This window comes from Amblyomma americanum, chromosome 7 (genome assembly GCF_052857255.1).
Source record: "Amblyomma americanum isolate KBUSLIRL-KWMA chromosome 7, ASM5285725v1, whole genome shotgun sequence".
Taxonomy (NCBI): domain Eukaryota; kingdom Metazoa; phylum Arthropoda; class Arachnida; order Ixodida; family Ixodidae; genus Amblyomma; species Amblyomma americanum.
In genome coordinates, this window is record NC_135503.1 from 25,443,943 (window position 1) to 25,456,998 (window position 13,056).

Sequence of the window (13,056 nt, forward strand, 5' to 3'; positions counted from 1 at the left end):
GATGTCTCAATCGGTTGCTTCTCGCTGTGAGTGCCCACAGAAGTCGTGGCGAGTTTGGCGTCAACAGAAGCGCAAAGCAACAAAATTCTACAAATCGCTCCTAGGCGCCTGTGAAGGCCGCTCCAAAATTGCGCATCTTTCGGGAATCGCGGACTATTGTTTCGCGTCCTTCAAGTGTATTTTGTTGAGAGAGAGAAGGTATCCTGCATGTAAATGGCAGGAGGTCCTTAGAATGAGCTCGATCTCGGCCATTCTCGATTCAAAGCACTGCAGAACCTGTCGGGAAAAAAACGCGGCACTTCATATCTGCGCGCCGGAAAGCGAACTGAAAAGCGAATCACGCCGACGTCACGGTGTTCCGTTACTTCGCCACTGCACCCCTGAAAGGAAGATTTTAAACGGGCAGGGGACGTGAAGGTTATACGACTAAGAAAATAAAAATAAACCGTGTGAAGGCTTGTGTGAAAGGAAAATGAAGGAAAAAAAAAGCATTGACAGGAGTAGTAGTGAAAGCGCGTGAAACGTCTAATTAAAGTTTCTTTGTTGCCTTCTCATTGTATAGCGCGAAATAATAAAAGAATTGTAATGGAGCGTGAACGAGGTCGCAGAAGCAGCACAAAGAGGGTCGGCACCTCCGTGGTTCATGCAGCGGCATCAATCTCCGTCAGGAGTTTCTCGTCAAGATGACATCGGCGATAGCGGGAGGATAGCCGGGAGCCTCCGCTCTCTTTGCCGGGGAAGGGGGGGGGGGGGGGGCATCGAAAAAAAAGGGGGGGGGGGGGGCGATCGCACTCCCTCTTCATCGGCACGCATGCGTGGAGAGGTTTCTCCCCCAAAAGACGCTCTCCTCGACCTCCAGAGTTGGTCCCCCACTGGGGAGAAAGTTGCATCAATGGAAGACCCGCCTTTAAACACCAAAAAGAAAAAAAGGCAGACAAGAGGCGACGACAGCAGCGAAATCGAGGTTGGCAATAATTTTCAATCTTTCTATTCAAAGCAATTCAAGAGAGTTTTCGTGGGTTCTTTTTTCTTTCCTACACTTTTGCCTTGGAGAGACGCATGAAGGTATGCTAGACGCCACAAAAGTTTTCCGGGGGCGTCTTGAAGTCTTGTAGCGGACTTGCCTTTTAGAAAGGAGCCTGTGAAAGTTGTGATCGTAATGTGACAGCATGAAATCCTTTCTTACGCAGAAGTCCGCTCCTGAGAATTAAAAATAAGAAAACCCGACAGGCGATGCATGGCCCGAACCAGACACTAGTAGCTCAATCAGCCTGAATCTGTACCAGGGTGCGCTCCCGACCTCTTCAACAGCGCAAAAGGTGTTGTTTTGCGTTAAAGCAAAGCAAAATAACATGAACGACAGCGTACACTTAAGGTGTTTTGTAGTCATCGAGCAATGACATAGCAGCAATGACGTAGCAAGCCCCCACATGAACATTGCTTCGCAGTCTTTTTGTTTTTACCCGTTCTGCTTCAATGTCAAAGAGCAATGTCATGAACGACGTCAGGCCTTCGTCATATTATTAAGCAATTGATTAGTAATTTATCGTTCTGAGAAAAAAAAGGTTGCGAGCGTTAATGTTTTTGCTGCGATAACATTGCAGACGATAGCAATCACCGAGCCGCCGCGGTGGCTGAGTGGTTATGGCGCTCGGTTGCCGGCCCGAAAGACGCGGGTTTGATCCCGGCCGCGGCGGCCGAATTTCGATGGAGGCGAAATTCTAGAGGCCCGTGTACTGTGCGATGTCAGTGCACGTTAAAGATCCCGAGGTGGTCGAAATTCCCGGAGCCCTTCACTACGGCGTCCCTCATAGCCTGAGTCGCTTTGGGACGTTAAACACCCATAAACCAAACCATAGCAATCACCGCAACTGTAGAAGCTTTGTTGTAGTTATCCTAATTGAATAAAAGCATGCGCGTTTAAAGTGCTGCGTGATTCTTTCTGTTGTGTCATAAAAATGACTGAGAATGCGTTAAGCTGTTTTTACTATGGCATCTTAGCCAGAGAACAGCATGGTTTCCGCAGAGGTCATTCTACAGGCACAGCAGTACACTCAGCAACAGAAATAATTAACCGGGCTTTAAATTCAAACAAGATTATTATAGGCATATTCCTTGACATTAGAAAAGCATTCGACACTGTTAAACATGACATTTTGTTACAGAAACTTGAAAGTTATGGATTTCGAGGACCAGCCAGCAATTTTTTCCGTAGCTACCTAACTAACCGCATGCAATTCGTGCAAATCTCAGATCAAAGATCTTCAATGGGGGAAGTTAGGACAGGAGTTCCGCAAGGGTCAGTACTTGGCCCCCTGCTTTTTTCCCTCTTTATAAATGATTTTCCTCGTTTCATTGAGCATGGACAAGCAGTCATGTACGCAGATGACACAGCTCTACTAATACCTCATCAGTCGGCAGAAAAGGCTGAATCACTTGCAAATAATAGCCTCCAAAAAGCAGCAAATTGGTTTAGCACTAACAAACTAGCGCTAAATGTTAAAAAAACAAAGTTCATTGCTTTCACCTCCCGTCGTAAATCTACCCCCGTAGAATGTAGTCTGCATCTCGATGGATTACCAATTGAACGGGTTCAAAGCTACAAATATTTAGGAGTAACTCTTGATGAGAATCTACACTGGGCACCTCATATAGAAAACTTATGCAAAAAGTTAACCTCTGGGTGCTATGCACTAATTAAAGCACAAAAACATTTTGACAAGAAAACACTACGAATGATATATTTCAGCGTTTTCCATAACCATTTAATATACTGCATTGAATCCTGGGGTTTCACCTTCGCATCTTACTTAGCAAAAGTTAGCACTCTCCAGAAAAGGGCTGTCAGAATAATATCATATGCACCGAGAGCAATACCATCCAAACCTCTTTTTGATGAATTAAACATAATGCCCTTCACCAATGTACGTGAGTACAAAAACGGCCATTTTAGTCCGCCAGATAATTAGCACGAACTCTCCACATCCTTCTTCCATATTCATCTCTCCCAAACGTGACACTAGGCAGGCACAGCACAATAATTTTAGTTTACCCATAGCTCACAACATATACGGGCGGCGCTCAATTTCTTTTATCGGGGCTAAAATATGGAATACCGTGCCGTGTTACATGAAATACACGTCCAACTTTGTTTCTAAACTAAAACGCCACTACCTTAACAAGCAATCTGATGCACCAAGCTAAACACGTGTTGTTGCTCATAGCAATGCTCCATATAGTGATTGTTTAACTCTGACAATGTTTGTAATGGATCCATCACTAGCCATAGCGGCTAAGGATCCAGATGACTACACAGCATTTTGTGTATCAATTTCTGCGTGAATAAACGTTCTGATTCTGAAACTTTCTGATTCTACTAGGGACACGATCTTTACCAGTTACCTAGACACAATACCGGTTTTCATGCACTGAGTGCGCAATGTATCGATGGGGCCATCGGAAGGATGTAATGAAGCAGCGTTGTTCTGCAGGCCCGCTTAGATCACATGGCGTCAGTGACGGCACACAAGTAAACGTTTTCAATAAAGAGACTGAAAGGGTTTATTGAAGGAATTGTTAGCGTCATCCTCTGTAACGCAGATCTGTCCTGCTAATAACCACTGGTACAAGGCGAGGGTAATTAAGGAATAAAAGAATAGGCCAATGATCACAATGCAGACAAAGATGAGCCCAGAAGCACACACCGAGTGAATGTGTGAAGAGGGTTTACTTTCAGATGCATATACGTCACAAAACGCACAGCCTGTTTCGAAACTTCCTACCCAAAAATACCGTAGTGAGCACTTGGACGTACGGTGACGTCAGGAGCGCTTGCAGTACCTTTAGTTTTGCTATATGCAAGACAAGGTACATCAACTGGTCGCGCTAGACGAGACCAAATGCCTGCCAGAACCTACTGCCAGCGACATCAACTAGATGTGCGATTGGAAGGACCCCTGGTAAGGAGGGGAATTATAGTGAACTAGAGTGCAACTGAAAACTATTTCATAGTTAAAATACGAAAGTAAAGTATTATTATCGCTGCTATGTTTTTTCTTGGTTAAGTATGCGTGAAATTAGTTTGTAGCACTAGAATTGTAGCTTGTTTTTAGCTCCCTCTCACGGACTTGTTGACCCGCCAACCCACTAAGCTTAGTGCCTGTATGAAACAAGGTGCACGCGGTAACCCTTTTACGTGCGGGGAGGCAGTGGCTTCGGTTTAGCCACCGTAACCATTTTGTCGTCGTGTTGCTTCTTTGGCAAGTGTGCGAACAACGTTGGATATCTGTGTGGTTCAAACATTTTGGCATTTCCTCAAGCTGGTAGTGGTTCTGCCCGTAGTGACAGCAAGGCGAAGGCGGCGAGCGAAAGGTGATAACTGCGCATTCTGGGACAGTCCGACGATGCTGCGTCATAGCTCAGCTTGGCCTGCCGTGGACGTCGCGGCAAGTGGCGGCATGTTCTGTGGACGCACCTGCACGACCGACGTCTCACTGCGTCGCTTTGGCATTTAACCCTGAAGGTGAGGTTCTATTGGTCTCAGGTCGCGCGCCGCATTCCGTAGTAAAATGTTCCGGCTCATTCCGTTCCGTCTCCTACCGTTTCGGTTTTTGCGTCGCATTAACAGAGCAGCGTTGCATGAATGTGCTCAAGAAGTTATGACTCGCAGATTCGTATGTCAACGATAGTTTTACTTGGATGTGCTAAACGCTGAAGTCACTCTTAATTTCTCGCCAAAAACGTCATGACGTCATTTCTTTTTCTGTATTTGTTAATTCACCTCTACTCCCAGTTAGCGCCACGAAACTCGTGTCTCGCTCTGTCGTCACGCCGGTGCTCTTTGGGACTTTCGCTACCAGTTGACCTACCGTGTGTAGGATACGAAATACAAATCCTTTTATTGCTGACGGTGCGGGCATATTTACGCAGTTGTTTCACGAATAGACTCTTGCGGTTGCGTTCCTGTCTCCGTGCATTGGCCAGGGAATTTTTGGCAGGTGCGAGGTTCTCCCTGCAAGTAAAACGCGAATGGCGAAGCGAACTAAACGATAACATAGTTATTAACGGACACCTGGATTTTTTTTTTCAGATGTGGTCATCCCAGTCGAGGAGTTCTTTCACAGATTAGCGGATTCTTGGTTGCATTTTCCTATTGGAATATCAAACTATCGCCGAATCCAAACAAGCCGAAGAAATCCGATTGAACGTTCGAAAATACGCATCTAAAATCGTCCGTTCACCACAAGTTAGATTAATATGAACGAAGTGCTTGAAAGTCCACTGATATGAACACTGTAATAACGTCGTATGTGGTAACGAATCGCGCAAAAAAATATAAAAAACACTTTATGATAAGGTATGCTTGTGTGCATTCTGGCTGGAAGGGAATCGGAAGTTAGATAAAATCTTGAGAACTTCAAGTGAATTATCAAAGAAGCCTTGATTTTTTAAATAATGCTGTGCAGTATGGAACACCTAGTAGACCACGCCGCAGAATTATGACGCATATTCACAATTTTCCTCATGCCACGAACCGCAAGTATAGCCGATGTCGTTCTTGTTCAGAGCGCTCGAGCACATGGGGACCATGTTATAAGAACTGCTATTTGACAGCAGCTGGTGGCTTTTGTTCAAAATATTCATGCGCACGTTACTTGGACGTCAATATTTCATGCCCACGTTACTTGGACGTCAATATGGCTCTACCTCCGCCTAATTGTTGCCTGAAGAATCCGAAAGTTGTGCTCAGGGGCGCCACTTTCATTACAGGGCAGCTCACCTTTGGAGTGCTCTGCACAAGCGTGGCGCGGACTGTACATATATGTGCACTCAGTCTGCTCTCAGCGTATTAAAAGCAGCAGAGAGCGTTTTCTTCACGACCCCATTCATGCAATAGGGGTCTCAATGTAATAAATAAAATGACCATCACGCACTTATTCTTCTTTGCTTTTATTATTTAGTGAGAGCAAAACAAGCGTGATAACACCGTTTGCCACCACGCTGAATGCAAGCCGCAGATTAGCACATGCAATCTGCTCGCTGCTCTAAATATGCGAGATTCTTATACAACACGAATGGTACTGCGGGCTGTCCGAAGACTCAGTGCTACAGGAATAGGAAACAACGCTGTAGTCGCAGATAAAGCCGCGGCGGCAGCCTCAGAAACGGCCGAAGTCGAAGTCGAGGAAGTTGTTAAAGTTTGATAGGTCCAGTAAGCCGGGCAGCGACCTGTAATAATAATAAAAAATTCTTTATTAATGCAGAAAACATACATTTGTCGTTCAGAGTGACTGAGCTAAAGTAAGTGTTATGAATGCTATGCAGGCAAGCAAGTGTACAGAATTCCCGAAACATCGGCCAGTTACAACTTAAAAAATTTACTGTAAAGTATTTTAGCATATTGTAATTTTGTGCACTAATTGTTACTTTGAAATTTTCCGAACACGATGTTAATTTGATTTGGTGGAATTATCAGTGGCCACAGAGAGTATAAACCCTTTGATGGCGCAAATTTTCTCTTTAAAACTCACGGCGTTATTAGGGAGTTTATTATTTCACGCTGGAGGTGGCCTGGTATACCTGCAGACGCTAACACATTGTAGTTTAACTTAATTTGCCTTCCCCCCCCCCCCACCTCCCCCCAAATAATGCGTGATCTTGCGTTCTATATGTGTGGAAGCAGAGACGTATTGTCTTACCAACGCATCTCAAGCCAAAATAATGATGGCGTGCATTCCATTTAGGGGCCGTAGCAAAACGTCACTTTCATGAAACCAAAGAAAGGCGTTCCTGAGTCTGTACCGTAGCGATCTTTTATCAAAGGTGCGGTTTCTTCGCCTTTGAGTAAGGCTTTACTTGTCATTTCTACATTATCAACATATTAGGGGGCGCTCGTGGGCAGAGCACATACAACACGGAACGTATGCATGGCTGGTCATTCATCATCATGATGTTTCCTTTAAACCTATCTCCTCTCTTGATGGTACTCTTACAGCACGGAACGCATGCGTGGCTGGTCATTCATCATGATGATGTTTCCTTTAAACCTGTCTACTCTCTTGATGGTACTCTCATAAACACGCTATCTTCTCAGGGTTATAGAACCCTGAGACTGCTTTTGTGAGTCTCAATATTATTTTCCAAATTAAAAAAAATTAAAAAAATCGATGACTCTGCTCACGTGTCACAAGGGGGTCAGTGCTGATATCTTATCATGATCGGTGCTACAGAAGCAGTGTTTTATTCTATAGAAGCCGCGTAAGATCTCTAGGACATAGAAGAACCACAAGAAATCTCTAACAAGAGAGTTCTGTGCCTCTTTGAGCAAGGGTTCATGGATTTACGCACGTTGTGTGGGTTCTTACCTGAAGGAGAAACGAGCTCGCCGCAGGGCCCTTTGTGCCATGTTGCTCAGGAGAGCTCGACCAGAAGGGTCGTCCCTGACCTGAACCCTGCCGTCTCTTCCGACAGTGTAACGTACTGAACGACTCTTGCCCGTCGAGTCCAGGTAGCCTTGTCGGCCCACAACGACTCCTCCGGGACCGGTCTTCATCGACTGAAAGGCGCTAGCCGCAAACGACCTGTGGAATGAGTACGCTGTGGTGCAGGAGACACCCAAGGCTGTCAAGAGGAGTGCCACCAACCACACGCGGGCCATGGTCCTGGCGCAACCTGCATGTATGCCAGTCGCTGATTAGGGTAGGCTGCAAGGTCAGCTAGTACTGAATGTTGAAACCGCGGTGCGTAGAGCAACTCAGTGAAGAGGAACACATAGAACAAGTGAACAGGAAGAGGCAGAACAAGCACTGGTTCTGCTCCTTCACTTCCGAAGCAACAGTAAGGCGACTTAGTATTGCCTCCGTTTTGATGATGATGATGATTTGGTGTTAGCAGCGCAAGGGCAACATGTTTGGATCGCACGAGGTGCGGTCGAAGCCACATTTACTCAAGCATCGACACCAACAAAGCCGAGCATCTGACCAGGGGAACACTTGTACGCACTGGAAAACAGGTGCTATTGCATCGTTCCAAGTCAACAGAGCGAAATAAGTCGGACGACAACAGGGGAAGCGCGGGACACAGCACTGCTTCTCAGCTGAAATTCCACGAACAAAATTTTCAATTGAGAGTCAGCGCTCTGTTCTTCTCTGTCGCCTTTCGCACAGATAGGTTGCAACGCTGTTGTTCCTCTGCTTCTTTCCGTGCTTGTTTTGCACCTTTCCTCTCTATGGGTGTTAATGGAGTCTACTTTATGTGTACACCACTTCCTGTCTGGTATGTCCCGCCCAGGAAGAAGGCAGTTCTTTGGCGGTGAAGCTTATTGGCCTGATTTTACAAAATTTACCGCAGATGCGTGGTACAGGGGCAGCAAAAGGAGTTATTAGCTCTGATGGCACAGATTCGTCTACTTCGTCAACAATGCATCATCCCTGACTTTCACCAGCATCTGATCTCGCCATTGTGACTAATTCCGCCAGGCCTGAAAAGCTTCATACAGTTGAAAGCTTGCTAATTCAACTGCGCCACTACAAAACGCTGCAAACTGTATCAGCGCTAGCAGAGCTCACGACATCAAAAATTTCACTTGGGCTCAAACTAAAGGCTACGGCACATTTTTTTTTTTAGTATAACTGGTTTCTTTAGTATATTACGAGCCAAATTCTGGGAGCTTAGCTTGCTCATGCTGGTGAGCGCGCTAAGTTAGCAAGTCGACATTTAACATCTTGATACACGCAGGAACATACGCATGAAAGTTATTGCCTATTAACTATTAAAACATGAGGAAAATGAAGTAACACGGCTCAGCGAACCATACCCAGCACAGTGCGTATTGACGAAACTGCCTCTACATTCCTTATCCGTCATAAATTACTCGTCATAAACTAATTGATCCGCCGTAAACGTCATAAATGCGGGTTTTGAGCTATAGTCATGAGCAAATAAAAAAATCAAGTGCGTTAAAAGCGATTGATGAGGAGGGGAGCGCTTAGCAAGTGGGCTGCACTTTCGTGAGCGCATTGACTCGTGGCGCCCCACTTGCGCAGTCACACGAACTAGCGCGTGTTTGTGGCGTCCTCTGTGCCCAGCTGCGCCAAATAGTGCCACAGCACGAGAGACTGGCTGTTAATCACGCGGGGAGCAAGACTACTTGTGATGTTTTTCAATTTTTTGAAGTAATTTGGGATATTGTTCAATATGCTGAAATGGGGTGTCAAGTTGTGTTAAGCATTTTATCAAGTGCCATCAAGCGTAGGCTTCAAACCGGACAGGCTTTGGAACACGTGCAAGTGGCTGCGTGCTCTTGCGTTTGAACTGTATTGTGCACGGGTAAAAGTTCATGAAGGCGACCACTTCTCAAGCACAGCGCATCAGGCGTTTGTACTGTATCGCGCACGAACCAAAGTGGATGAAGACGAGGATTTCAAAGCACAGGTGAAGAAGGAGAAGAATAAGAAGAATAAGAAAAATAAGAATAAGAATAATAAGAAGAATAAGAAGCAGAAGAAGAAGAAGAATAAGAGGAAGAATAATAAGAAAATGAATAATAATAAGAAGAAGAAGAATAAGAAGAGCACAGCACAGAGGAGTAACGAGAGAGCAAATTAACAACGTTCTGAATTCCATCTTCGGGCTACTCATGTTCAAATGTCCTCTGTAATGAAAACATCCAAAACACTGCACATATAGACTCGTTCCCATTTTCAGTCACCAATGTCAGTTTCTAAGTTCTAAATTTCTAACCTGCATTCTTTTTTCTTTCCTTATTCGAAAAACGTTTTTGAGCACCTGTCAATCACCACCTGTGTATTGGCCAATCCCCCGCAATGGGGTACGTGCCATGAACTTATTGAGGAGAACAACAACTATGCGGCTGCGACGACGGCCGAGTGATCTAAAGCAGCGGCATGCGCAGGTGATCTGTTCGCGCCGCCGCGGGTTCGAATCCCGCTCGAGGCCACAAGCAGGGTAATTTCTTCTCCACGCTGTATTGGACAAACATCGGACGCCAGGGTTTCGTTCACATAAGCATTCTAATGGGTGGCAGATCGGGCTAGTTGGTGCACGTTTGTCATTTTTTTGGCGCTAGTCCTTGTCTGTTCGTTCTTTGTCCGTGTTCTTCTAGCACTTTCGAAAAATGAGAAGCATTCTAATGCTAACGCATTAAAATAAGCAAGCACATAAGTACAAGCAGCAGGTCACTTTGTCACACCATTGGCCTTTTATACCCCGAGAAGCTTTTGCTTCTTGAACTGTACGTCCACGAACTGTTCACAATCTTGATTCAGTGTTTAAGCCTAGCCAGCCAATCATTTCTGTGACGGCACAGCTTATTCACGCAAGCAAACGCAGTTGAAAAACACAACAGACAACTTTCTGTCGTCACAACAGATTGCAGTACTTTTGGTCAAGAAATTGTAGTGACAGAAAGTTTTATAATAACAAAATTTTCTCTACTATAATGTACTTTATCTTGTCGTTGCGACGGAACTACAGAAGAATTATACAGAAAATGCTACAGTGTTACAGAAAAATACTACAATAATACAAAAAATACATGTCCAATCTTGGGCATGGTTTATGGCTTATGAGGGTTTCACTTCCCAAAGCGACTCAGGCTATGAGGGACGCCGTAGTGAAGGGCTCCGGAAATTTCGACCACCTGGGGCTCTTTAACGTTTTGGGCATGATTCTGTCATTTTCTTTTTTTTTACTGTGATATATATTGTTGCGCGCCAGTCTACTTTGGCATGGTCATATCTCTTTCACCTAGATTTATTGCAATGAACATGTGGCGAGAATTACACCTCTCAGAGGAGTAACGAGAGAGTTAATTATTTAAGAAGACTCGACGCAGCTTACGTCAGTCCAGACTGAGCAGCGTAGCTTTCTCTGGGACGCGGCCTGGGGTTACTATCCGGATGGGCAGCTGCACAAGCAGCAACCGACGAGCCTTTTTTTGTTTCGTAGTCAACTGCAGCGTCCGTCCTTCTCCGCTGCTCTCCGAACAATGAGCATGTGTCTGCAGCTGTGCCCTCGAAGGCGCAGTGACTGGCAGCCTTGGATCGACGTGAGGCACACGCAGCACTTGAGAAACAGTTGTAGTCTTGGCATTGCTTGTTTCTGAGTGGTAGAAACTGCTGCTCAGTTATTTATATTTTCAGCATCGTTCGAAATGCGAAACGAAGCACAGAGGCTAATCAACTAACATTTGGCATATTTCATTAGTTGAACGAAAGAATTTGGCCTACTAAACCGCGAAATATGGTCAAAACATGAAAACGACGGGATCCGAGGAAGTACTATAGAATAATTGAAAACAAAGCTTAACAGTTGCGAACAATTGTAATTGCTAACAAATCTACATATATTTTCGCGACTAACAGTAACTTACAGAGTTACACAAGGTTCTTTTCTCCGCAGATTCTATTTTTATTCTACAACAATGGTTTATGGTTTATGGAGGTTTAACGTCCCAGATCGACTCAGGCTATGAGGGACGCCGTAACAGAGGGCTCCGGAAATTTCAACAACCTGGAGTTCTTTAACGTGGACTGACATTGCCCAGTAAACAGGCCTCTAGCACTTCGCTTGCATCGATATGCGACCGCCGTGGTCGGACTATAAGCTCTTGAACCGAATTCATGATAAGAAAGAACGTTTTAGATTTCAAGTGGCTCACGATGAGTTTGTTGTAAGCTACGTTCATGGTTAGCTTACAAAACATGAAATGCTGTGCATGCTTTTTCGCGCCTATCAATCACATGAGTGGCCCTTTGCTGCAGAGTGTAGTTTCGTAGAGAACACTAAGCTGTATTTGAGACACATGGAACTCAAGTCAACTCTGTTAATTCTCATTTCTGATCGCAGGTTGTAAACATAATTCTCAATCTCTTCCTGACCTCTCAACAAATCGTATCTGTCGGATATGAACTCGGCATACCGCATCCTGCAGAGCTATCGATCACTGTCTAAAAACATGCAGACGTACGCAACTCTATTCCAATATCCGCGGAGGTCCCATATGACCTTAGTTGAACGAGCGATGAACGGTCCACGCTGTCTTGAAGGTCGGGTGTGCGGACAGCTGGGAAGGACTTCCGCAGGAAACAATGCACTTTCTCTCGAACTCGAGCGCAACCTCTTCGTGGAGTGCAGTGAAGCCAGTCGAAGTCGTCACAATGTGAATACATCTAGCTCACAAATCGAAAGGCTCTTGCATTGCATCCGCACTCCTGCCAGAGATCTCCTGGGCTGGGTTAACTTCCTGCTTTTGGGCTTTTTTTTTTCCACAGAGCTTTAATGGAAAATTTTGGAAAATACGCGCACGCAATAAAAGATACCCCATTGTACTTCTTTAGAGTTCACATAATCTCCCCTGCCGGTTGGCCTCCAATGATCAATTGTCTAAGGACGAAACACCTCCAGTAACCACTACGGTGTAAGGCTAAACGGAGAGCCGCGTGCCTTTCACACTTTAAGCCTCCTCTCTTGCTCTATATGTCATCTATGTCGCGTATTGTGGCGCTCGCTCGCTCACCGCAACCATACACGGCAATACTACATTTTAAACGTAATTGAACTACATTCATAATTAAGTTTACTAGAAATCGCGCGAATGTAATTAGATTATATTACCAATTACTTCTCCCAAAAAGAAATGGCATTACATTAGAATTATTTTTATTTGAGTCATTCCATGCAAAACGTCCCAGGCTCCCCAAAAATTCAGGTAATTGTCGATTATGTGAATACCGTTTTTCTCAAGTATTTTCTGCGGAATTTTGTTTTTCTCTCACGTAAGTGCTTTTCGAAGTTTTCGCGAACACGCGAAATTTGCTTGCAGGTAAATATTTTTAAATCAGGTACGCACATGATGTGTGTACCGCTTCCACCCGGAAGAACACAGTGTGGAGGATGCAAAATTTTTTTTCTTGCGTCAGACAAAATTTACTCGAACAAAACATTGTGGATCGCAAGCTAATAAGTGTATGTGTTTACTGAGTTATCTCAAGTATTTTCATCTCGAGGGCCTTTATGCTGAATTTAGGTCTCAAT

General features: G+C 44.8%; 1 protein-coding gene across 1 annotated transcript; it reads right to left on the reverse strand.

Moving 5' to 3' along the window:
- Positions 1-5,930: 5,930 nt before the first annotated feature.
- On the reverse strand, positions 5,931-11,026 carry LOC144097022 (uncharacterized). The gene is made up of 3 exons (XM_077629816.1): positions 10,861-11,026; positions 7,365-7,671; positions 5,931-6,228 (listed from the first exon to the last, which is right to left on the reverse strand). The coding sequence occupies exons 2-3, from the start codon at positions 7,655-7,657 to the stop codon at positions 6,159-6,161; spliced, it is 363 nt and encodes a 120-aa protein (XP_077485942.1). The 5' UTR covers positions 7,658-7,671; positions 10,861-11,026; the 3' UTR covers positions 5,931-6,158.
- Between the last annotated feature and the right edge of the window lie 2,030 nt (positions 11,027-13,056).